The sequence below is a fragment of the Dromaius novaehollandiae genome, chromosome W (genome assembly GCF_036370855.1).
Source record: "Dromaius novaehollandiae isolate bDroNov1 chromosome W, bDroNov1.hap1, whole genome shotgun sequence".
In the NCBI taxonomy this organism is placed as follows: domain Eukaryota; kingdom Metazoa; phylum Chordata; class Aves; order Casuariiformes; family Dromaiidae; genus Dromaius; species Dromaius novaehollandiae.
In genome coordinates, this window is record NC_088130.1 from 65,434,587 (window position 1) to 65,461,375 (window position 26,789).

A 26,789-nucleotide genomic window follows, 5' to 3' on the forward strand; every position below is an offset into this window, starting at 1 on the left:
TGACACACCAGCTGTAAATTTAAACCAGATTTCATTAGGTATACTTAACTTTTGCCTCTCTCTTCTTGATTACTCTTATACAGTCAAAAAGTTCACCAAAAGCTTTACCCATTCCTTCCTGAGTTCTTGAAGATGGTACTGTCTGTACCTGCATGCTCAACAGTTGTATTTCTTGGGATCTTCGCCTCCGCTTGAAAATCAGACTTGATCTAAGAGCTTACTGTCCATTTCTTGGAGAGGCTAAGGAGCTGGGACCCCCTTCTGAAGTTTTGGAACTCCCTTGTGACATTCTAGATGCCCTCCCCATCCAGCTATACTACATTTTTACCTTGCTGAACATCCTAAAAATGGAAGGGAAAACTGTGGTGCTGGCAAGCTTCCCTAACTTACTATGACTCATGACATGTAATCTACTATCTCTCGTCTATAGCTACCTATTCTCATTCACTCCACTTTCTTCCACTTGATGCCTTTACAATCTTCTCTCCCTTCACTGCCATTTCTATTTAGTGTCCTTAATTCCCCTTAATTTAATTAATTCACCTAATTTCTTTTCTTCGTTCTCTGTTGTTCTCCAGCTGTATTTTCAGAAGTAAGTACAGAGCAGATTTTAACAATACACCTATGGTTGTTCTCTCTTGACTTTTTTTCTTTTTCCTCAGATGTGCGAAAAGAATGGAGTTCAGATATGCGCTGCCTACATACAGGAAAGCCCTGATGACGTCTTCTTGGACTACCTGGAACACAACAGAACTGTATGGTAAGACTTTCATCTTCCTCATTGTTATTATTAGCCTTTAGCCAAAACACGTTTTTTAAACATGTTTCTAAACTATCTCCCTAACAGACAGTGTGAATTGGGGTTCAGTGAGGAGGATGCAGCCAGAGTATTAAAAAGAGTATGGGATATTAAAAAGAGTAAAAACATCAGGATTTATTAGTTCGTTTATATATGCACAGACACACCTACTTAAAAGCCTGTATTATGTATATTCTTGTATATACACATACCCATATGTTTACATATATAGAATAAATATGCATACAGTATACTGTATATGTCTTTCTTTCACTTTTGGGACAACTGTGCTTCCAGAGCCCTGATCCTAAGTTAGGTTGTTAACTCCGCTTACATCCCTACCAGATGAAACAAATCTTAAGACAATCCAGTTGGTCATCCAGACAGTAAAATATCTCAAACAGTCCTGGAAGATGGAAATTCTTCCTAAGCCTAACTATAGTAAGTCTGTTTCTCCACTGTAGTACTATATAAAATTAATCACAAAGCACTGCTTTTGCTACGGTGACATTACCAGTATTGAAAAAGAGACTTTTTACAGAAAGGATGAAAGCAAAGGGCTCCCCACATCCATCTGTAGTTTAGAAGGTTCACGGAAGTGTGAAGTGGTCAATTCATCTCCATGAAATGTTCTCAGCTGAATGAGAAAACTACATGGAGATGAATTTAGTCTGAAACAGCAGCTCTCAAATATGTGAACTGCTTCAGTTATCTGAGCTGGTTCCATCATTGCTTCCTCAGAAGAATCAATGCTCCCGTTCCTGTGATGTGCACCTTGCATATATCCTCTTAACTCTTTGTCCCAGTCCGAATGTGGATGCTTGATACATGAAGTTTCAATCCAAAGAAAGAGGTTTTCTCCTCGGCACATGAGACAGTATCTGGAGATGGAGGAGGACTCAGATCCCTTTCAGAGGTGAAAGATGCTCCAAAGCCAGCCTGAATTCTTTGCTATAGTAGGAACAAGGAAACTAGAGAAATCAGATGCCTTTAAAGAAGGCAAGAATTCTCAAAATCGTGGTTTGTACAAGAGATGAAAGCAACCAGGATCATGTGCACAGTGACAGATTTGTAATAATGTTCTTACAATGCTTTAGAACTCAGATCATACTTCCTTGTCTCACCTTTCCCTATCCCCATCCCTTCCTCCAACATGAGACTGCAACTCCCTTTCTTTCTCCCAAATCCTTTCTTCTTTTGTACTCCTGCTTGCCTAACTCCTCATCCAGCACACTTTCATAACAATGTGTTGAGTTCCTCCAGAACTATCTGTAATACTCTAATGTATTCTCACCGCAGGACAGACTACTCAGAAACAGACACCCTAAGTCTAAGAAATCATTCTTAGATTTATACTAGAAGTAGACTTTAAAGTTAACTCCACTGCATGTACAGCAGTCATAAATGTCCAAACCAGGTACCCTTGAGCCAGAAATGTCAAATTGAAACTGAGTGATTCTTAGCCAGAAATTCTACTTCTGTGAGCTTCATTGCATTTAGTATATTGAATATCTGAGGTAAACCCATCCAAAATATAACATTTCTTTAAAACAATATTTCCAAGGTTCCATCTAAAATGGAATGTTAGTTTCCATACTGTGTGTTGGTTAAATGTTCAATATTGATGTTTTGAGCTCCAAGTTAATTCCAAAAAATTTTGCACTTTGCTATAAGAAGAAAAGTGCTATTTGAAGAGGGGAAAGTAATCTCAAGAACTGCTTGCTCAAGCAACTGCAAATCTGAACTACTAATCATCCTTTACTATCATAAAGGAAAAAGAAATTTCAAAGGTGTATGAGTAGTCTTTTCCATTGTAAAGGTCAGAGAATGGGCAACCTTTAAATATCTTTGCAGCTTCAGACCCAGCACAGTTTACCACAGAGACATCCAAGATTAGGAACAAAGACAGAAAAGCCAAGAAGGCAGGGCAAACACATCCAGTTTTGGACACTGAATTTCAAAAGAAATATTAAGCAGCTGAAGGAAGTCAAGAGGAAAACAACCACAGTTTCAGAAAGCATGCTAGGAGGAAAGACTTAACCACTTGCAGTTGTTTTTCTGGAAGAGTGACAGTAGAAAAAAATGATGACAATCTTCAAATAAGTAGAGAGTGCTGCAAAAAGGAAAGAAATTATTTATTCATGGTGTCGGGCATCATAATAAGGTAATATTTTTGAAACATGGCAGAGATTGTGATAATTTTCTCACTAGAGACCTCTGAAAATAGATTACACAAAAAGCAACCAGGAACAGCACATATACAGTTGAACTTGCTTTTGCAGAAAACTGATGAGCTAGATAATAAATTAAGGTCTGTTCTATCTCTCCTGTAAGTGCATAAGGCAAATACAGAAAAGTGTACATCACAGATCAGTAGAAGGTTGCATAAAAGTAGAGAGAAAAAGGATGCTCAAATATATAGAATTCATCCATTTGCAAATTCATAATCCAAAATTAGAAATAGAAATAAAGTCATGACTCTGGAATGTGGTGACAGAGGAAAATTTGGGAACCGTATTTGCATGCAATGCTGTTTGTGCCCTGAAAAAGTCAAAAAACATGTAATATGTGCTGTTACTGGAAATGCAAAGCTTTCAGAGGAGGAAAGAGAGCTGCAGCATAATCTTAGCAGATCCAGAGATTCTCAGCATGCACCTCCTGCAAAAGCTGCCAGTTATTCAGCAATTTGCATGTTCCATGAGGCCAACATCCCATTCCACTCCTGCTAAGTTATATTGCCAGCCACAGTACTGCAGAAGCAACCCTGATAAGCAGCAATATTAGCATGGCAAAATGTGACAAAACTGTGTTGTTCCTGGGCTTCTTATTTTTTCCTCTTCTGCTCTGAATGGCATTACTATACATCAGTGCAAGATCCAGTACTGCTGCGTTTTTCATTTGGTACTGACAGTCAGTACCTGGATATCCTCAAGAGAGAAGAGAAAGGATTCATTATGGACCTTTTTTAGCATTCAAGCGGAGTATGGGAACATACTTCATGAAGAGTAACCTCTAGAAAGAAGCCTGAATTTAGTAGTAGACTTATCTTGAAACCACAGTTAAGGGGAAAGGCCACTACAGACAAACAAAGTAGTGGCACTGGTCATCTAGTGATTGGATGGAGGAGTCAGTGACTTTGTCTGTACTTGGGACACCCACAAGTTTAGTACTGGTTTTGAAATAGAGTCCCAGTGTAGTCACTGAAGGAGCAAATGCCAAGGGAAAAAGGGCAACCGCAACCAACAAAGAAGGCTCAGTAGTTAAGAAAGCATTAAGGAAACTGAGAATCAACAGTAACCCAAAATGGAGCTCTGTGAATGCAAATATCCCATATCCTAAAAGCCTCTAGTTAAAACCTCTAACTAAAAACTGTCCTGGGGTAGATTGATCTGTCTTTCAATGCAGTTAAAGTTTTATCCTGTATTTAAGAAGCTTTCTTGTCAAGACTATAGCATACTTTGAAAACTTTTCAGCTCCTCTGAACAGGTTTTGTGTGAAAATATCTTGTGGGAAGTTCTGATTGAAAACTCTGGGTTACACAGTGTATCTACAGAATAGAGAAGACAAAATGGAAGCAACTGGTGAGTGTACAGGTAGCATAATCACAGAAGGACATGTGACTAGGCCCAAAATTTTATTAAATGAACCTCAAGCCATTAGTTTGACTAATGTAGAAGTGTGGGAAGAACTCTGAGCAGTCATAAAATGCTGCAGGAAAAAATAAAGATGGAATTTAAGAGAAACATATTTCTGACGAAGAAACAATACAAGGCTGAGAGGACTTGTTTGAAATGCGGCATTTTTGGTGGATGTGGGTGGTAACATCTTAGGTCTTTATTTAGATAAAGGTTTTAGTACCCTCTGGCCCAGAAAGTTACTAAACCCTAAAACAAGGCATGGAAGATCAGGAACCATTTCCCCTGACTTTTGACAACTGAAGTTAGGTACCTTGTCTAAGCCATCTGACTAGTAACTGGAGAAATACTTCCAGAAGGTATACTGTGCTGTTAATCTGAGACCCTAGGAAGGAATACTTTCCCTCTGGAATCACTCTTTCTTTATTTACTGTGCTGGGAACTTTGAAGATTACTAACTTAAATTAAACATCTCCCTTTCAGACAGATAAAATTAAATGAGAGGACTCACAGCTAAGCAATTTGACCATTACCATGCAGAAATCCTGTGCTTAATCAGGGAACAACATTTAGATCCCCTAAATCCCTAGCTCATCACCGCTTCCTTTAGCAGGCTAGATGATCATCTGGTTTTAACCCCTGAACCTTTAAAATGGGGGGGGGGGGGGGGGAGTGGGCCTTTTGGAGCCAGAATTAAATGACCTAGCTGCTTAAATAACTATCAGGTTTTAAAAGATTAATAAAGAAAGTAATATAATACTGGATTGTGTAAATGATTTTGTTGTTTTTGGTAGTACTTTCTTTTTATCTTTTGAAGGCTTATACTTAATAAACTGGCAGCCTTCCTCTCCTGAAAAACTGGCAGTCAGTTTGTTTTACTGGGTGCCCCTCGTAGGGAAATTTAATACTGGGTGGACATTTGCTACTGGATCTTATGCCATTTTGGGGCAGCAAAACTCACCTATACAGAGGCCTTGAAGAAAGTCATCTTTCTAAATTCTCAAAATAGGGCTTAATGTGCGAACAGGCCCTTCAGGTGCCCTCTGTTAGCACCTTGATTTCTCTCTGAGGACTTAGGATATATATGATTGTAAAATAACATTTGTAAGTAAACAAAGATTTGAGAAATCTTGAGTGAGATAACTGAGATTTATTGCCATAGCAGGTAAGTGCAACAGGGCACCAGTTACAGAATATCTGCAATACAACCTTTTGAGCCATACTGTCCTATCAGTGGTAACAGACAATATAGTCTTCAAGCTTATGCAGACAGATTTCAGTTACTTTGGATGTCACTTTAGCTAGCATTCGGCTTAATTAGAAAGGACCCCAAACAGGAACAAGCATACCCACCAGCAATGCTGGAACCTTTCTTTTTGTTCTCCACAGAGGTCAGGGCAGCAACGTTGTGAGGGGACAGCTGAACTGGAAGACCACTCTATGTAAACTCACTGAAACCCACTCACCGTCCCTCTGCTGTTGGCAAATCCTACCGATAATGCCACAAGATGTATTTTATCTGCATACAAAAGGTTCCGGTATCAGTTGTGTAGATAGAAATGCTGTACTGGAATGTGATCATGCAAATCAGTATGAGAAATAACTTCATTCCTGTGACTTCAAATGTACTGTTTGGATCAGCAAATTGAGTCACAGAAGTCTTTGCAATTTTGATCATACCATGGTGTTGTTTTTTTTGTTTTGTTTTGTTTTTTTTTAGTTTTTGGCCCATATGTTTAATAAAATTCCTCTCTAACTTCTGCAAACTGAAGCATTTCTCTTCTGACATATAGAGGGCCAGCAGTACTTCAAGTTTATTGTTTATATTTTCTACTACCTTCCCTTAAACCACAGACTAGAATCAAGGTCTCTGTCAAGGTTTTTTTTAGCAAGCCCCTTGGTCTGGACCCAGAAGAAAAAGACATGTCTGAAAGGTCTAATATGGAGACCCTGGTTACAAAGCCCCGTCCTCTATCACAAGGAGTCTTTTTACCATGAGGGGAATAACATAAAAGTTTTCATTGGAGGGGACTAATTCAAGATTTATTCAGTAATTCAATTATTCAATTGTTCTGCAGGAAGACAAGCACACTTCTCTAGGCTGCTTTTTTTCCAGAATTGCTTAATTCTCTTTCCTTAAAAAGGAAAAAAAAATCATCTGCAGGACAATTTATAGAAGAAAATGGAGAGGATTACCAAGAGAAGATGTTGCATGTGAAAACATTAATAAGATCACTAAAAGGCAGAAAAAGAGAGAAAGCCTGGTGATAAAAATTGTATAAGCAAACGGATTCTAAGGTTCATGAAGTTGCTCTAATTAGCAGTGGGCAGCTGCACTGCTGTAGCACACGAGGCCCTGCAAGGCCATTCTGTCTGTAAGGCTATTCTGAGACTGCCCAAGAGCTTTGACCCTGGCAGCTCGGCAGGCAGAAGCAAGCATGCACAGCTAAGCTGGTGCTGTCAGATTTTAGGGTGTGTGTCCACCCTAGTGATGCCCCTTTGGCCAGTCCTGGCTGCATATTCTTGTCCCATTCCTATGTTATCCCTGGAAAGTCTGCAGCTCACTGAGTTGATGCAGAGACTTAATCCAGCCAAAAATTAATTGCTCTTTTTTAGAGTTAGCTTTTGGCCAGATTGGATTTCTGAACCTTCTCATCCATTCAGCCACACACACACCTTTAAGAGATTAGTTATGTGCCCAGCAGCAGGAACTGTGCTGTGATAGGAGTTAATCACAGGGTAGTTTCACGATACTGTTGTATAAGTGGCAATCATTGCTTAAGAAGGATTATTTCATATCCCATCTCCCCTCCCCCAAGAAAAGATGATTTTTCTCCCTGATCATTTCAGAGATCCGGCTAATATAAACTGCTATTTCATTTGGCACAACTGTGAACAGCTAAGGGACCAAAGGCTGAGGGGCATTGGAAATTTGATTGCCAAAAAAAGTATCCCTAAAATTATATCCTTCGGAAGCATGGTATTTCAACTGAACCCGAGTTTAATAAGGTAATTTTTATACTTAGACACCTAAAATGTAGCTGAAGTTTTAACTCTTTTGCTGATGTAGTTTTATAGTCTAAGTAGGCAATAGACACACGTGGATTTCGGTTCTCGTCGTATCTGTACTGAACAACGAAATGTTATAGATTTAATTTTCAGAAGAGGCTATCCCTTGTAACTCCAACTGATGGCACAGACACTCAGAGTCATGAGAAATTAACCTCCACATAGTTTACTGAGAATCACACGCAAGTTTTCTGGGTCTTGAAAACTCTGAGTCCTATATAATGGACACAAAAACATTTTTGCTTGAAGTCATCTTCTCTGAATGGGAGGAGACAAAGCTCCACAAAGTCCCTAAATTACAGAATAATGCTTCCCTGCATGCACACATGGGTGCAAACACACCTTTAGTGTATACAACTTCTATACTAAATAGCCATTTAGAAAAATGCTGGCTAGTCCAAAACAGCAGATGCTAAATCAGTCAACTTTGCAACTAGACTATGTAGGGAAAGCGGAAATAAATCATTTACAAGGGACTATCACCTTTTGTAACACTGACATTACCATTTAAATGGTCCTTGACAAGGATCTTATTTTGCTCCATTTTACATTCATGCTTAGCAAACAAATGCTGAACATTCATTAAGCAAACCTGCTTTAACAAATGAAAGAGCGACTCCAGGAATGTTATCACACTCTGTGTTCCGAATGTGATAAATAATTAAAAACCTGTTGGCACACTGGTGTGTGTTTTTATGTTTTGTATATGTAGAAGACTCCATACCTGCAGCAGGCAGGGAAACTATCTCCTCCTACAAGAGGCTATCACTCTTCAGATTTGGAAACTAAATGCTGGAGTCTTGTTTGCAGTTAATCAGCATTGTTCCCATGAAATCAGCAGAGCTCCACTGATGTTAATGAAACAATGCTGATTTACACCACTGGAACAACTGATGCCAATTATTTTATTATTAACATTTCCCTAAAATAGTCTAAAACAAGGAAGTAATGACTGACTTTTAAGCTTATGACCAAGAAGTAGACACCTATTTCATTTTGATTTTAAATTCATGTTTATTTTCAAAAATATGCTAGAAGGTGAAAAAATTGTGCAGTAAGCCTCAAAACAGAAAATGTTACCAGGTTTTGCACTAGGTTAGACAGAAAGATCTTTATGTGACTATCTGGTTCAGGTAAAATACTGTGAAGTAAAAAAAAAAAAAAAAATCTAGTCAAAAATGGAACTTTCCTTTCCAAAAATGAAAAGGAAATAAAACAGCCAGAAAAAATAATTCTGAAATCAAGTCCCAGCTTTCCAGCACTCCTCAGTTAGAAAGCAAAAGCAATCACAAAAAAGCAAACATGCACAGTAGGGAAAGGACTAGAAGGACTGTCCCCAAAAATCATTGAGAATTTTGTTATTTTAAATAAATATATTTATATTTATATAAATATAAATAATATTGAAAGTTAAAAAAAGATTTTCTTTTCCATTGGGGAATGTCAGTAAAGAGCTATTATTTTTCCCCTCTGTTTCAAACAATTATCTGGAATTGTCATGTGTTCATAAATTGTTTCAGTTAATCTGAATGTATGTGTTAATAAAGACATTCTAGTTGATAAACGATACACAGCCTTACTTAGAAATTAAATCTCAGTTAAAGTCTACAGGAACTTCAGCTCCTAAATCTTTTGTGATCTTCTGAAACTCATATCCTGTTGAGCTAATAAGCTGCTCTCCTTTTGATTGTGTATAGAACATAAGGTTTTCTCTCATATTATTAACCACTCATTCTCAGGAATTATATGGTGTATAGGACTTTGCACTCGCTTTCTCTGGCTTTCTGTTAAGGAAGAAAGGCCACTTGCCAAGTTATATGCAATGTAATTATTAGAAGCCAGAGGGCAAGCTGTTCACATTGCGATAATCCAGGGAATAGTTGGGTTGGCTGTATTTGTTGTTCACTTCACTGCTTTTCTGTTATTCTGTAGAAGGTTGTATAACCTTTTCTTCGTCTGCGTGGACTCATTTTTTACTTTAAAATCTTTTAATGGCAGCCAAAATTTTCTTTTCTAAAACTTTTATGAAGTTAAGTACTCTTGTGCTTAAAAAGCATAATATATAATATCAGTAGATATTATTCCAGAGCATACACAGTGTACAACTATATGTATCTTTAAAGGAGGTACTTTTCTGCTTGCTTTTCCACTTGAGTAGTCAGAGGATTAGAGTTTCCGGGTCTATTAAAGCTTATTTTGGGGAGCTTTAATTTAAACTGGACTGGACTAAATTTACATATCTATATCAGGGAAAGGCATCCATTTTGCTTTCAAGTGCAACCCGTCAACTCCACTCAAACAGAAACAAGCAAAAAAATCTGAGAGGACACAGGCTGTTGTATTATTCAAAGTCACCAGAAGGCACCATTACAGTTAATCCGACAGTCTGTTGAACTGTATGAATAGATCTTGAATAAATGTCTGTTAGTTGTATAATTCTTTTTTACAGGCAATGAATATCACCAGAAAAGTCTGTTTTGTCCAAGTCTTTCTTTGACAGAATCATTTATTAGATGCAGAGCTGCTGGCTGCAGGTTATATGCATGCCAAACAAATAAAATAATTGCATATTGTCAAATCGTGGCAATGTGAAAGGATCTGGAAGTGGAAAAGCAGGCTTAAAAAAAGAAAAAGGAAAAGTGACCAAACCCATGGGTTTTGCTGGAGTTCAATTGTTTAGGAAAACCAGAAAATACACACTCTCCAAAACAGTAAAGGTATTCAAACAGCTTTTTAAATTACCCTTCAAGGGTTCTCAGATCAAACAGGGAGAAAGAAAAACACCCTTTGTGCTGGATGAAAGGTATATACGTGTATAGCTCTCAGAAAGATAGTCTCTGTTAAATGTGCGAAGAAGAGGGAAGAGAGACTTACGTTGATCTGGTTAACATTACCTAAAAATGCTAAACATTTTCAAAAAGCATGAAGACCCTGTTGATCCCACCAGATAAGGGCAGTGCCCTTGACTAGACTTATTTCAGTGACAGAGAAGATCCTTCCTAATTTCTCCAACAAGGTCTCTTTAAGGTTTTTTTTCTTCCAAATGAATATGTCTCTATACCCCTGGATCCTGTGTTTATGCTGCAGTTATGTGAACTAAACAGAGCCACCGCACCGGTATGGTTTTAGCTTGGGCCAACTAGCACTCTGCAAGCTAGTGGTCAAGCGCAGTTTGCAAAACAGAACAGGCCATGGATTTTTCCCAGCAAGTATCCTGGATGAGGCACCTCTGTTTTGAGGGTAGGGTGGTTGGAAAAGAGAGTTTAGCCATATGAATGCAAGCCGTGCCACTTTGGCTCATTCTGTAATGGGCAAGGGCACCAGAACAAGCATCGGTACTAGCAGAAAGGGTTGTGGGAAAGAAGCTTACCCATTTCTTATCTGTGGAGACAGGTAGAATGGTTAATCACATAACTGACACAACTGAGACACCTTTTATGTATTTCACAGGTGAGACACTGTAATCCCTTTAAAGGTTTAACAATTCAATATTTACAGCAGCCTGGACTGAACAATTAGGGGGACTTAAGATATTGGCTGCAACCATTCTAGAACATTAGAACACCATATGAAATTTTGTTACTGATTTATTTCATATTATAACAATATCAGTTTAAAAAAAAAAAAAAAAAAAAAAAAAAAAAAAAAAAAAGGTAAATCTTCTATTTTTGGCCTTGTGCTGAAAGAATTCCTGTCCTGGAAAATCCACAGTTGTCAGATGATTAGTGATCTTGGGCAAACAAGGACGATTCCAACAGGTAGCAATACTGGAAACTGAGAACTTCTTTCTACTAAATACATCAAAATGCTTGTTTAAATCATGACAGAAAAGGGATCAGAGTACAGATAGTATTCCAGAGCCTCAAGATTTTATCCTCCCCCAGAAAAACAGTATCTGAAAAAGCTGACAGATTCTAATTTTCTGTTTGCCCAACTCTGAATCATGCTTCAAATTTTCATACTGCTCAATATTTATTACATCTTTTGTATATATTTCCTATCCTTTGGGGGAAATCAAAATAAAAAGATAAAAAAGAGCTGGGTTGTATACAAGGAATGTGTAGGTAGAGACTTTTTGAGACCATTAGTTTCTATCTAAAGTAGGTAGAAGAGGGTATATATAGTGGCTCTCTGCCTTTGGTGCTTAGCTGAAGTCAGGTCACACTTGGCTCTTGAAAGGTGGTATAATTTGTTCATTTTTTCCAAGTAGCACACTACAATATATCTTTGTCAGAGGGCTAGTATTCTGGGGAACTGTAATCTGAGCACACCAGCAAATCAGAAAGCAATCAGAGTATTAAAAGGGAAAAATAAATTCAAGTGAGAATGCTTGAGGGAAGGATGGGAGATTGAATAGTGGAAGATGAGAGGGTGGGCTGAGAAGAGCCAAGTATTGTGACAAAGGAGAAGGAGCATTATAGGGTGTCGGGGAGCGCACATACAAGGAATTGAGACAGAGGTTGGACACTGGGCATGACATTTGGGTTTGGATGACAGAACATGCGAAAACAGAATTTGGCAGGGCTTTCTGTTCCATAATTTTTTCCTCCGCTCAGCATGCTTGAATCTAGAGTGAGCGCCACTGCTCTTTGGAGTGTCTGAATTTCCACATCTATTACCCCAGGTGAGCCAAGACCTGAAAAGACCTGTACTTTAAAGAGAGGGAAGAAGACTAAACTATTCTCCCTATGCACATATAAAGTAGTAGCTCAACACAAGTCTTTGAAAATAAGAGCATCCAAAAAATATCTTTGTAGGATGAACTGAGAAAGCCAAAGAAATGCAGTTTCTCAAGGCCCATGTGTACAAAGGATTTGTGCCTTATGGTCTCAAACATTTGGCTCCACTGCACTCCAGCAGAGTACACTCCTCACGGCAGATGCAGCTGCTGAGCCTGATCTGCAGTCCACCAAAATGGGCTGCATCTGGGACAGAATCACAGAGGAAGATAAAGGCCAGGGCTGCTACAATTGCAATCATTGTCTGCAAATGCAGATAAAGGCCAGAGCTGCTACAATTGCAATCATTGTCTGCAAATGCCTGAAACAAGACATTTTATGGGGGAATGTGATAGCCTGCTTCAAAAGTTCCCTGTTAAAACCCCTCCCCTTACCAAGACACCTTCCCTCTGCTCAAGTCAGCCATCCTTTCTTATACATAAACCACCATGACTTAGATTGATGGCAAGGGCATTCATGAGAGGTCTGAGTGGTGAAAATGGAGAGAGGGCAACATGAAGGAGGCAACATGTAGCAGAGAGGAGGATATGATCAGAAAGGCCTGGCTAAAGTGTAGCCCTGCAGCTCATCTGTGCAGGCATGAAAGAAGCACAGAGTTCTTGCAGGAAGGAAATGCAGAAAACCAAACTTTGTAACAGAGAATCTATTCAATCCATTCAACCAGCTAAAGCAAATGGTATATAAGTGCAACGAACCGGCTGTCAAACAGCACTTTAACAAATATAACTTTGTTAATGGATTGTAACAAGGGATTAATGATAAGACAAAAGAAGGATGGGCTGTAGATGGTGAGACAGGAAGCTCTATTTGCAGAAAACAGTGGAGGACAATGGAAGAAGAGTCTCACCTATCTTCTCTCATATCCTGAAGCATTGTCCTTGCATGTACTCGTGCATAGTCTGTGAATAACTACACATTCCAGGCATTTTAAAATACAATCATAATCCCCAGTCTGCTAGAATAAAAGATAGTTAATAAGCAACTTACTGGGGTAAATCAGGTTATGAATTTGTGATGCAGTTGTTGTTATGGTAACTACGTGTTTACGTACTGCTTCCATTTAACAAACATGAGATAAATTATCCTTCTTTCAAGAGAGGGAGACGACAATTGCAAGAGCTTTCAGATATGAACTATGCATTTGTAGTTTCTGGGTTTAAATGTGATCTAATGTGTTGAAGTTTTACATCTGTGTTTCCTCATTTACACATGTTTTGACTAAAATTATAGAGAAATGAGAGAAACAGTTACAAGTCACACAGTCTCCACTTTGCTGCTTCCTAGGTCTGGTAGCATAATGATGTCTATTATTGCTGCCTGATTACCTGTACAAATAGTTTCATTCTCCATGAATAACATAACACAGGCCAATGATGAAAGAAAAAAATATTAAACTCAAGTTGTTCACAAAAATGTCACCTGTCAGTTTGGTATTTGCTAGACTTGGCAAAAATACTCAGAAATCAGAATATTTCACTGGACAATCAGGACTTTGTGTTTATGATATTGTTTATCATTGAATGAATAGAGATATAAACATGAAAATTACATATGAAAATTATGGCAAGAAAAGGCACAGAAAGAAAAATATGAATGAAAGTGTTTGTTAGTTCCTTAGAAAGAGTTTTTAACTGGTAAAAAAAGCTAGAGTCTATTATCAAGAAAAAAGATAGCCATCTTTACAGTACCATCCTCATTCAATTGTGGTGGGAGATAATAACCAAAACCACAAAACTGAAATATAGCAAATACAAAGAAATGACAAAATAAATATCAGTTTGCTCAGCATCACCACTACAGAGAATGAGATGCCTGTATCACAAGAGGCTGATTATTAGCCTTCTCATTTATTTGAAATAAAAAACATTTAAACTTTGCATACTAAGATAACTTGCATCCAGGAATACTTGAGTATGTAACTGAGGAATATATGATCACTTCTAAGAAATCTTTAAATTATAGGAAAACCTACAGTTCTGAAAGAGTGCTACTGTGCTACTGATATTCATAAAGGATAAGCTGAATAGTTCTAGTAATTATAGGCTAGTTACCCAGACATCAAATTCAGACAAAATAATGGAAAAGTCAATAGGATTTTCCATTAATAGAGAATCAGAAAGAGGGGACTATAATTCATGCCAGTCAATGTGGTTTTATGGAAAATAGGTTTTGTCAAACAGTTTAGATTTCATTATTTGATAAGATTACAAATTTGGTTGATAAAGGTAACTGTATATGTAATATATGTAGACTTTAGTATGGCATTTGACTTGTATTAGATGAGAAGGTGATTTAAAAAAATTACAAATATTTATAGGCCACATGCTAAATGGCTTGTGAATTTGCTAATCAACCAGTTTTAAATATTTGCTAATAGAAAATCACCACTGGATGGCCAAGATTTAATATATTTATTTCAAGTTCATTGCTCAAAAATGAAATTGTTGCAGAAAAAATAATCCTAGTTAACATAGAATGGTAAATAAGGACCAGGCTAGACAACAGAGTGGTCAGAGCTGGTTAGTCAAGCTCATTCACCACTTAGAAAAGTCTAAAAATCCCTTTCTGTCTCTAAAAGCAAGAAATGCAAGACAAGTGACTCATGAGCTCCACCTGCAAGTTTGGGGCAATAAGAGCTAACAATAATTAACTGGAGTAATAAACAGATAACTGCTAATTAGATTACCCCTGCGTGTGACGTTATTGAAACAGAAAATGGAATATTGCATGGAGTTCTTGTACCTGTACCTTAAGAAGGAAGTTATAAATTGGCAATGAAGTAAAAAAGGAACAAACCATTTTGAGATCTACAGAATATGCCTTACAATTAAAAACTTAAGAGTTTAGCCTATCTAGTTTATCAAAATAAGGTGACATCTACAGTGTGTTAGCCTGTCAAGAGAGCATACTGTGTAACAAGCCTTTGACTTAGTCAGAGCCATAACAAGAAACAATGGTTAGAAGGCACAAGTGGGGAACTTTGCTTTAAAAATTGTGACTGATTTCCATCCTGGAGGATAATGATGATCAGTGATCATCAGTGATCAGTGATGAAGGATAATGTGACCAACACAGAATGAATAGGTCAGAGTTGTACAGAAAGTCAGATGAAATGATTTATACTTAAACATTGAAGGTTTGGACTTAAATTGGACTAGAATTCATCAAAGCATTGTGGTATTTGAACATCACAGAAATAGCATGCTGCAAGAAGCCTAACGTACATCTTAAATTCAGCATGCCTTTCGCAACTGCATTTTGTTTGTAATGCTGTCTTTTTTTCTGAATCATATAACAAGAAATTATACTTCCTGTTGTACTTTGCCTATTGCTGTTTGTCTACAGTTAAATCACATCTATTAGTCCCCTTGCAAGATTTACCAAATATGACATAAAAGGAAAAATGTAGAATCAAAGGTTAATTTAATGTTATAGAGATTTTTTATGGTGATTTAGTATTAACGATGACAGTTTATGAACCATGTTTAATTAACTGAATGTAAGAGATAAAAACCACTGTTGTGTTTAGCTTTCCTTAAGATTATAGCCTCTAAAACTTGGAAGAGATTTTGAATAAGCTTTCTTCTGGCCCGTGCTAATAATGAAGGTACATTTCATAGGTTCTATCAGTAGATCAGACCTGATCTTCAGATAGTTTAAAAACTGTGTGGCTTCCCTGAAATATTTTTCATTGAAGGAACCACAAGTGACATCAGTTTCAGATCTGGTCCATTTGTTTCTGTGTCGGGTTTGGAGAACAGATAACATTTTACTGACCTGTGCTCCGTGTTGCGCACAAAGATGATGCCCAAGTCATTGGAACAGCAAGGTGCCTTCGTTCATTGAGAGGAAATGTTAAAGATATGTTTGCAAGATGATAACTCCTGCTGCTCCAGTAATGTTAGAGTGGTTGTCACTGGGAGAAAGAATTGCATTTGGCAGCTGGCCTCACAAGGGCGGTAAGTTAAATATTGCATTTTACTGCTGTACTAAGAATGTTTCTAGAATTGCACCTTTCCAGGATCACAATACAGAAAAAACACAGTGATAAAAATGAATTTATTTGATTATCCCAAACATATACAATCTATAGTCTGAATATCACTGCAGATAGTAGCTGATGCCGTAATTCGCCAAAATGAAAAAGCTTGGATTGAAAACAAAGATGAAAGCTGTTCTGCCTCCATCTTTTACCTGCCTGGTTAACCAGGAAGCTCTGTGTGATGCTCACTATTCTACATCACTGTGAGATGCTGTTAATATGCACCACCGTCTTGTGCTGCTTCTTTTTTCTATTTTATGGCTCTGCTACTATACAGAGTTTCTTAATTCTCTAATAATTTTGGTGGTATTAAACTATACATATACATGAGAAGTGTATTCATCTGTTAGCACTCCTAACAAGTCCTGTATTGCTATCTGTCTCCTCCCCAAAAATTTAATGTTATGGCCTCTCTTTGTTTCTGAACAATTCTGTTCAGCTATAAGTCCAATGCAAGGATATAGAAATGCTCATCATGTGTAGAAAGATGCCTGCTTAATGGTTTCAGATACCTGGGTTGCTCTATTCCCTAGACTCTCACTTGTTCTGAGCTCCAGACAGTCTGTACCACTTCTACATCTATTTGCAGCTGGGTATATGTATATTTCCATATGGCTATTTAAAGGCTCTTCTCTGCACCTGCCCTCCAGATCTTATTTAAAGTGTGATGTAGAATTTAAATAAAATATGAAGGCCCTAGAATACTTCAAAATGAATCATTTGAAAGAGGTGTAGTGAAAATTATACGGTAACTTATGCAGTGAGATTACTGCTCCATCACTCCAAAATAAGCTACACAGAATGCTTGTTCTAGCTCACCCAAATTAATAATTCCTTATTTTTTTAATTATTTAACATATACATATATATAGTCATATACGGAGTAACATTTGCAATCCTGTGTGCTGCTGCTAGCTTATTGTAAAACTATTACGACTTAGAGGTCACATAGTTCTACCAACACCATCATCAAATACCTTCCAGTTCAGGCTATTTGGTAAAAAGGAGTCTGGTGTTTTGGCAAGTAACAATTCTTAATTTAGTAAGAATTTGGTTAACTTGGTAGCAGGCCTTGAACACTTCATCTGAAGGCTCTGCTTCAGCTTGCCCTGTTATGAAGCTGATATGACTGATATTTCCCTGCACAACAGAGGTGTTGTGATCTTACATTTATGCTTTGAGTCCCTAATGTGAAAAGAATCGGGTAGAATTTAAGCAGCTGGGGGGAAGAAAAAAACGCGAAGATACAAAAGGAATACTACAGTACACAGATTAAAGCACCGAAACAATATGTCATCATATCACAATAGAGTCTTTATATATTGTTTTATTTATTAAAATTCAGTTACTGAATATGGATTTTTTTTTTTTTTTAATTTTTAAGCAACTGAGATTTCTCTCTCCAGCTCTATTGCCTGTCATGGTATCTTTTTAGAGGGATTCTTAAAGAAGAAGTTTTCGCTGGTCTCGTATTTACTGGTGTAAACACCTAATCTGGGAGATAATATAATACCTTCTGGAGATAAAGTTTGTATATATGCTAAACAATGCAGGTGAATTGCAGTCTCTCATAACTGATTTCCAGCCTGCCTACATTGCAGTATACACCATGGGAAGCTTCTTCTGCACCAAGGCATACCCAAGAGCTACATCTGCAAAAGGCTGGTTTTCCATCCTTGACATCTATGGTAATTTGTTGACACAGTTTTGTTTCTTGTAACAAGATTCATCCTTACATGAATAATCTCATTGGGAGAAATCCAACAAACAGCAATCTAAATAAATGGGAAAGGTGGTAAAACCTATACCATATTTTAGATTGTCAGTCTAATGTTAACCAAATAAATTCTGTAAACTCTGACTCAGTCATTCACCAATATCATGGAGTACTGAAAATAAACACATAACTCTTACCTTTTCCATTGTTGGTCATGCTCTGTATAAGGTCATGTTAAGACTTGGAAGTCCTTAAATATCGCTTCTGAGCTTAGACTAGTATGTTATTTGCATTCTTAGACAAAAGTACTAACTTAAGCTGGTGACTGAGAGATTAATTGTAAGCAGAAGGTTATGAAATTTCTGATAATGTGCTGTCCCTTAGTTTAGATTTTTCTACTATGGCTCCTTCATAAATGCGTCTCACTTTATCTAGCTAAAAGTCTGCTGATTTTTATTGTCTGTCTCTGAAATGATCTTCTTTTCACTCTTTCTAAGAAGGAGTGACAATAACTGAACGTAATCATTCAAGGGAGGGTATCAGTATTATTCCATTGATGTAGGCATTGGCCTCAGTGGATTATAACAGCCATGAATCTGTGGATTCAAAAAAGTCTGGACAAAGTTCAGCAAGTATATGCAATATCCCTCATATTCTAGTTTTGGTCATTTTAAAAGACAGACTAAAAACTGAACATGTATGACTATTCTTCTCACAATCACTAAATACAAAGAAATTCAGTTCATGGTAGTAGTCACTCAAAGCAATGGTGGGGAGATTCTCCCGGTGTAGAAGTGGTCCCTCTGGAGACAAGAGTAAGGAGCAGTAACAGATCCCTCTGGGAAGACAGTATTGCTGTTGCCTCTTGCTTCACTCTAACTCTTCTCTGGATTAAACTGAAGGTTTCTCATTTCCAGCACTGTCAATCTGACACCTTTCATGAGTGTTAAGTTCACTTCTCTGTAATAAAAATATCATAGTAGTTACAAAACATAATAAAATAGAAGGATTTTCTGAAGTTGCGCTGTGCTTTAAAATCAGCTGGAGGGCTTCAAGCACTCTATCTCTACTCTAGAGACTGTGTTTATTAGTTACCCAATAAACTTGGTCAGTTTATGGTACAATTTTTAACTGAACTGGGGCATTTTTTTGGAAGTCATTTACCTTCTCCCAAACTTGGTGGCCTCCTGTGAAAAGGAGTTTCTTTGTATTCTGTTGGAATACACACCAGGGTTTTTAGAGGTTATTAATATTCCTTGATCCTGTGAAAAGCCCTGGGTGCTTTCCTCAGATGATTTTAGCAGAGCACAAATCTTATGAGATAGACATAAATCAGGTTGTTAAAAGACCTCATATCACTACAGCAGAAATATTGCAGCCTGTACATCATACTTTCCACAAATCCATAAACAGAGTTCCTTTACACAGGAAATTTGCCCCAATGTAATCTAAGGTCTGATTACAAAACAATATAGCTGTATTAATTCAAATCTTTTCATTCATTTTGGCACAATCAGATTTTTATTTGTTTATCTTGCTCCAATTAGAAACAGATTAACAAAATAAATCACTTTTAAATCAAACAGCAGGACTGAACATGGGTTGATGCCAATTTAACAGTATTAATATAAAAGTTAACTTAAGCAATGTGATTTTTTCCCACATACCTTCATATTCCCCAGCTCTGCTGAGGTTATATCATCTTCCTCTCCTCCTTTATTTATTAAATGAAGCTTGTTAAAAGTATTTTCAACTTAATGTACATTATATCATGTACAACACTGGAAAACCAATTAAGATTAAATAAAAAATTAGTTGAAGGTTTTCTATAAAAATAGTTTTGAACTAAGTTTAAAATTCAGCTTTTTTGTAAAGCTCTTGTTTTTGAGTGATGGAATGGATTGAACACTTGCATCCAGCAGGTATTACTAAACTTTGTAATAATTTATATCTTGGTTCCTTTCTCAGTTAAAGAGTCTTAATGGCATGAGCAGACCTGGCAGCTATTCATTTTCTGTATCTGTTTTGCAGTTTAACATGATATTCTACCAGCTAACATACCATCATTTTACACAATGACCTTGTATAACTTTCAGATTTCTTTTGCCTCATTACTTATGTAGCCTAGTATTTTATATATTTTTTTCTTTAAAAATAAGAAAAATAAATTCAGACTGAAACACATGGCTTAACTGAGTTCTGTACTGTGAGGTCCAGAGTTTTTGTGGTTGGTATTTTTTTCATTCTCTTCTTCAGTGTTTACAGTTGATACAGAATCCAGTAAACAAATTATTCTTTCCATTCCACATTATCTTGTCCAATTGTGTGTGTCTGCGCCAGTGACTATACTAGCAATATTACCATTGTCTTTGAATTTTGTCCTTAGTAACTTCACAGGAACATGATTTTGTAGAGAAGAAAAACAAAAACACTCTTTCCCTTAAATGTGTAGTCATTAGTATATTTCAGTGATTTAACCATCAGCAAGGAGTATCAGTTTGCCCATAAAGGGACTCATTATTTCAAAGATGCTACCATAAAGGGATGTTTGGTTTTCTTAAGATTTGACTTTGTGATTACAATGGCAAAAGAGTCCTTGGTACATTGTGGCTTAATAATTACTGGCAGTTAAGTTCTACCTTTGTGTAGTCTTGCATCATTGCCAAAAAGTATGACCATAAACCACCAATACATATTGTTCAGTTATTGTTTTTATCACTTTTTATCACTTCATGTTTCACTGCATCATGTCTGTTTTTTCTAGTGTGTCTGTCTAAGCAGATGTGGGAAATTTCTTAAATAGTTTCTTTACGTACATCTGAAAAGGAGTAAGAACAGTAAATGACTCCAGAGTTTTGTTGCTAATATTAAAGTAATTTTAATGCCTGACTTTTACTTTAAAAATCAGTAGATTGACAGAAGCATCTCATAAAGAGCACATTTGGATTGTGAGAATTTGGCCTGGAAACATTTCCTTCCATTCAGTGATTTAATGTATGCTAATCCCCAATTGCCTGCATATTCAACAGCAATATTTCAGCAGCCATCTTTGGCTATATCTATACTAGTAAATAAAAATGAACCAGGACCTTTTCTTTGGCTTGAAACCAAGTTGCATGTCTGGCTTCTGTCCACATATCTAAGCTCTTCCTTGCTTCCAGGAGCACAGAGTGGTCTAGTCCTTACTGTCTTGAGTGACTGGTAATTCCAGTAATAGAGAAAGAGCTAGTTACTCTGCAGGGAGGCAATTGGACTGAGGATCTTATGATGATAATGTTCCACCTTTAATCAGACAAGATTTGAGATCAAAACTGAGAATATTGCCCTTGGTACACTTGACGATCAAGTCCCAGTGAGAGAGCAGAAAGTTAAGCATTCCAAAATCACAACGAACACGTACAGGAAGACACCAAAAATGGTGGAAGCTGGAGACTGTATTAAGAACAACAGTTGGATAAATATGATTACAAGCAGAATTTGTGTGGTTGGGCCTGACTTCTTATGAGAAATCCAAGAAGTTCAAACCTAGGCTAAAATAACTGACTGCCATCTCCCCAGATTGTTCATCAATAAGAGGACTGAAAATAGGGTGAAAGGCAGAGAATGTGGCAACTGGTGTGCGGGGGCAACAGAAGAAATCCAGAGATAGTGCTCACTGAAGGACCACAAATACTGCTGGTTGCCCAGAATCTATGTCTACGATTTTGCAGAAAGATTGTCCAAGCTCATCCATTCTTCTAAGAACGAGCTGTTGTAGTTCATCTGTGTGTGCTTCCCTGAGCCAAGGAAGATCTTGGGCAGTTGGTTACAAATGAGTATACTAGGGATTGATGCTGTGATCAATATCATCCAATATCTTCATCAGCAACCTGGATAATGAGAAAGAATGCACTTGCAGTAGACTTCTGGACAATTTTAAATAGAGAGGGACATACATGATACACCAAATAGAGAGGGATACACCTGATACATTTAGTTCAGTGAGACTTTACTAAAATTGAAGATTGGGCCAACAGAAAACGTTTGAGGTTCAACAAGGAAAAGCACAAAGGTCTGCCCCAGCACAGAATAAGCCTACACATCAGCACAGGCAGGGAACTGACTGGCAGCTCTGCTGAAGAGCTCTGCTAACTTACTTACAAACCAACAGTATGTTCTCGCTGCGAATGAAGCAAACTGCAAACTGAGCTGCATTAGGAGAAGTTGGCATATGTTGCTGTATCTTCTGTTTTTTCTAGAAAGGCTGTGAACATTAGCCTTACCCTTTGCTGCTGCACATGGTCGGCTAGGCCACTTTGGAAGGAGAGAAAAATGTTCCTTTTCCAGAGAACAGCTGAGTCTAGGCAAACAGAAACTCTCCACGTTGGGATCACCTTCTAGAACATGTGGGCTGAAGACGATCCAGTGTGAGTGACATAGAGCCTGTCATCAGCACAGCACCTGCAGGAAGAACACATTATATAGAGAGAAAATCTGTAGTTAGTTGTAACTCTGAAAGTCATTGCAAGTTGGCAAACTGAGAGCAAGGTAACAGGAAGAGTTCTGCCCATCAGCGAGTCAGTAAACATAATGGGGAGTTTGGGGATTTTGTTATTATTTTGTCTCACAGAGCATATCTGAGTTTCCCTGTTTGAAGTCTGTTGTTCTTATCTATCACACTAAAACTTAGTTTTAGATATTCAGAGGCACTTTTTGGCATGCTCATCTCAAGGGAGCAGACTCACTGACTTGGGTCCTGTTATTAAAAGTATTGCTTTATGTATCAGTAACAGATGTCTTTTCCCCAAAGTTCATACTATAGATGGAGACAGACCCGCTGAATGTTTATTGCTAATGATTGAAAGGGAGAGAGTACACAGATGTTCTCGCGCTGAGCATGATTTGATTGGTAAATGAGGACAATCCAGAATTTTTTGCAGGCAAGTGGTACGTACATCCAAAAACTCAGTGGTAACAGGAGATTTAAATCCTTCAGACCTGCTAGCAAAGATTTCGGCTGGACATGAGGTACAATAAGAAGGACAAATAACTGGAAAATTAAAAAAACTAAGACAGGCTTTAGTAAACTTTGTAGATTGGCTCCACAGAAAGGCTGAGAGAAGTGGGGGAAAGGCATTAAAGCAAGGTCCCAATTCTACATGGAAGCAGTAATAAGGATTTACATGCAAATTACTGTGGCACTGAGGACTAATTTGGAAAAAGGAAGCTATGTTTGGTTCATCAGTGATCTTAAACATAAGAATAAACAAAACAGAATCAACACGAAATCTCTTTTACTATTAGAGAGCTAAGAAGAGTATATTAAGGAGAAGTGTTCTGTCAGAGAGAGGAAAAAAATTATTTACAGATATAGACAACCAGAATGTATAATGCTATTTTGAGTAAAGCTTCACTGAAAAGAACCCTTTCAATCATTTGTTTAAATTATAGGAAGCTATTACAGTTCATAAGAGTATTAATGAAGTGATATCACAGGGGATGAAAAGAGTTGCAAAAGACTGAAAGAGTACTCAGTCTGGTCAAATGCATTCAGATCGGCCAGTATCTAAGAAATCTATGGGTCATTAGATTTGAGAATGTGTGGAGACATAAATATATATCTTTTTAAATGCATATTGCTTAGAAGAAAAGAGTAAGCTGGGGAGTTAAAGGTCAGTCACCCCACTTTCAATTCTGAGAAAAATATAGAGCACATAACCAATGATATATATACATATACACATATATATGTACCTAAAGGAATATGGAGAAGATCAGCACACATGAATTTGTCCAAAACAATCAAGTCAAAACAGTGTCTATTACTTCAGAGAATCTCTGCAAGAGTCTTTCTCAGTCCAGAATGGCTAAATACTTGAAGGATCTAATAGTTTGCATGTTAACAGTGAAGACCACACTGAGCTAAAAAGCTTGTATGTGAGAGGACAATATGAGAATTCAGCTATCAAACTGAGGCAAAAAATAGTATACTGTTCAATAAAGAGTGGTGCAGAGAACTGCCAGTAATGTGGGAAACATCTCTGAATGCACTAGAGAGAGGACTAAAAGAGCAGTTTGGCAGAAAAAGCTCTAGAGTTTAGAGTATCCCTAATGAAGAGAAGTAGTAACAGGCTTAAATTACAGCAAGGATGATTCTACTTAGATTAAGTACAACTTTTTTAATCAGAAATATCATGAAGTATTGCAATAGATTGCACAAGAGGGTTATGGTGCCTCCAGCATCAGAGGTCTTCAAGAACAAATTAGACAAACTACCATCAGAAATGACATAGAAGGAGCTAATCTTGCCTTAGGGAAAGGGAAGACACTGGAGAGACCTATGATACCAATCAATTCTGTTCTTCAAGCACTGATACTCACGTGTATCTAACTGTATTGACTTCAACTCCTGATGGACGTAAACATAGATGTGCTGAAATATTGCTGTTGCAGTTAGTCTAATCTGGCCAAACGCAAGATACCTTAAAGGAGCTCATTCTTTCAAGATCAAGGACAGAAAAATTCAGAAAGTTAGATCAACGTTCTGGAGAGCACTTAATTTTTTTTCTGTTCTCATCATGTGAGAACTCAACTCAAACTGTATCATTCTTTGAAAAATTATTTATAACTAGCCACAGTTAAATAAGATATTACAGACTGTTTCCACAACTGGACATGGCAAATAAGGTGGGGCTGGTAAGATGGTAATAGTTGTGGTGTCTGTTTGAAACAGGTGTAGATTAGAGTTCTTTCTCATAAACTAGGGTGTCAAATCCATTTTTCAGTCAGTAGAGTTGGTGAATGAATTCTAACTCCTATTCCACTCCATATGAAATAGGGTTTCATAACTGAATATACAACATAATGTTTCACCAACCATTTAATTGTCCATTTTTGCTCTCATCATAAACTGCAAGAGCAAAAGTTGAATTGATTTGCTCATGTTTCAGGAACCTTGATATCGAATTACAATTTGAGTTTACATGCCTTTAATGTGCATGTTGATGTGATAATAATAATAATATTAATAATAATAATACATTGCAATTCTGTAACTGCTCTCTGATTATACCAATATGATTTACAAACACTAATTATGTGAGTCTTTCAAAGCTCTTATAACAAGCATAATAGGCACAAATACAGCAATTACAATCATACTTCTCTTTCAGCAAGAATTTCCTTAAGACTCGCACATAAACTATAACAAAGAAAATACAGGAATATGAGTATTTTGGCAAAAACTAGTGTGCTAAAGATATAGATATTATTTTTACTCTTATTAAGCTTGTTCTTTTTCTTACATGACATTGTGTCTCCACACAATGAGCAATGAGGAAATTTTTATTTCCTCATCTGGAAAACAAAAGTTAGTTTGCAAATTGCAAACTTTGGAACTCATTCATATTCAATATAAGTAGCTTATTAAATATTAATTTGTAGGAAAAACCTCAGTATCTTTACTTTCCCCTTCACTCTATGTTCTTTGTTGTACGTAACCTGAATGCCATTGTTTCTGTCACTTGACAGGTTGATTTCTATACCATACTAAAATGTTTAAACTAGCCATTATGCAAATAGTAAAGCTGAAATTTACTCCAAGTAGGTATTTTATTTCAAAGCATGGTATGCTTTTCACACAATTGCTTAAACATAAAAAATGAATAAAAAATAAATCTAAAAAATATAGTCGCACATGCATAAGTATTAAGAACTAAATCTCTATTTTCGATGTGAAACATCCAGTTACAGTCTCCTCCAGGCCAACACTTTCTCATGATTTTCTACCATCTATTTAATTTCCTGCAGTTCAGCATTATTCTTTTACAGAAACATTTTCTCCCTCCCTGCTGCCCCTTATCTCTGTTTTGCCTTTTTGGAGCCAGACCTTCAAATTTGGCAGTGATAAGACACATTGTTTGAAAGAGGACATTTTACAACTTGATGGTGCTTTTGTATCTTTTTAATAATATTTTTTATCCTCAAGGAAACTGTATGCAATCTTCATAAGGGTGTCTAAATTAACATCAGAGCAGAGTTCTACATGATATCTGGAACCAATGAGTAAAATCTATGGTAAGACAACATATGGCATGACCTTTCAGCTTCTACTATTCATGGGAAAACCGAATCTGCTTGGCTGCAATCATAGACCAGATTAATTCTGCATTCCTCAAGTATAGCATCAATGATTATATAAGCAAATGGAGGTGCTATGGGAGATTTTACATGACATTCAGTTAACATATTCCATCCTACTTTATCCTTTTCTATGCCTCTTCCTCTTTTCCACTGCAGTGCAAATTTCTGCAGAGTTTGACTCAACAGAATAAAATGAAGAATTGTCTAAAATACATTTCCTTCTTAAAAAAATTAATAAATGAATTAAACAGTTTTTACTCTTTTGACTTTATTTTTAACAAGAAAAAGTCATCAGATATTTTTTGTTTTTTTACTTTTACTAAATTTATCTTTTTCATATTAGATAATTATAAAAAGTCTTACTACAAAATTCCTTAATATGAATGCAATTTAAATCTAAATTAAACACACACACATGCACACAAAGAACACAGTCCTCTGCTGATTTAAAAACTAGCTATATTTTATATCTGATCTGATTAAATCAATCCCATGGGTAACCAGTAATACAACATGTATTTACCTTTATTAGAACTTCCCATCTAAACAATCACATTAGGTAATTTCTCACTTTTTTCATGCCTTTATATATATGTATGTAAAGACAGGTAGGGCTTTATATAGTCTGAATTGGAAAAGAAATACAGCTAATAAAACTTGATTTGAC

General features: G+C 36.8%; 1 protein-coding gene across 1 annotated transcript in view; it reads left to right on the forward strand.

Moving 5' to 3' along the window:
• The first annotated feature begins 667 nt into the window (after nt 1-667).
• The window catches only part of LOC112985116 (uncharacterized), a 45,223-nt gene continuing 19,101 nt past the window's right edge, over nt 668-26,789 (forward strand). Inside the window, exon 1 of the mRNA XM_064500131.1 lies at nt 668-760. Coding sequence (XP_064356201.1) covers nt 676-760 — 85 coding nt within the window. The 5' untranslated portion in view covers nt 668-675. The remainder of the gene's footprint in view (nt 761-26,789) is intronic.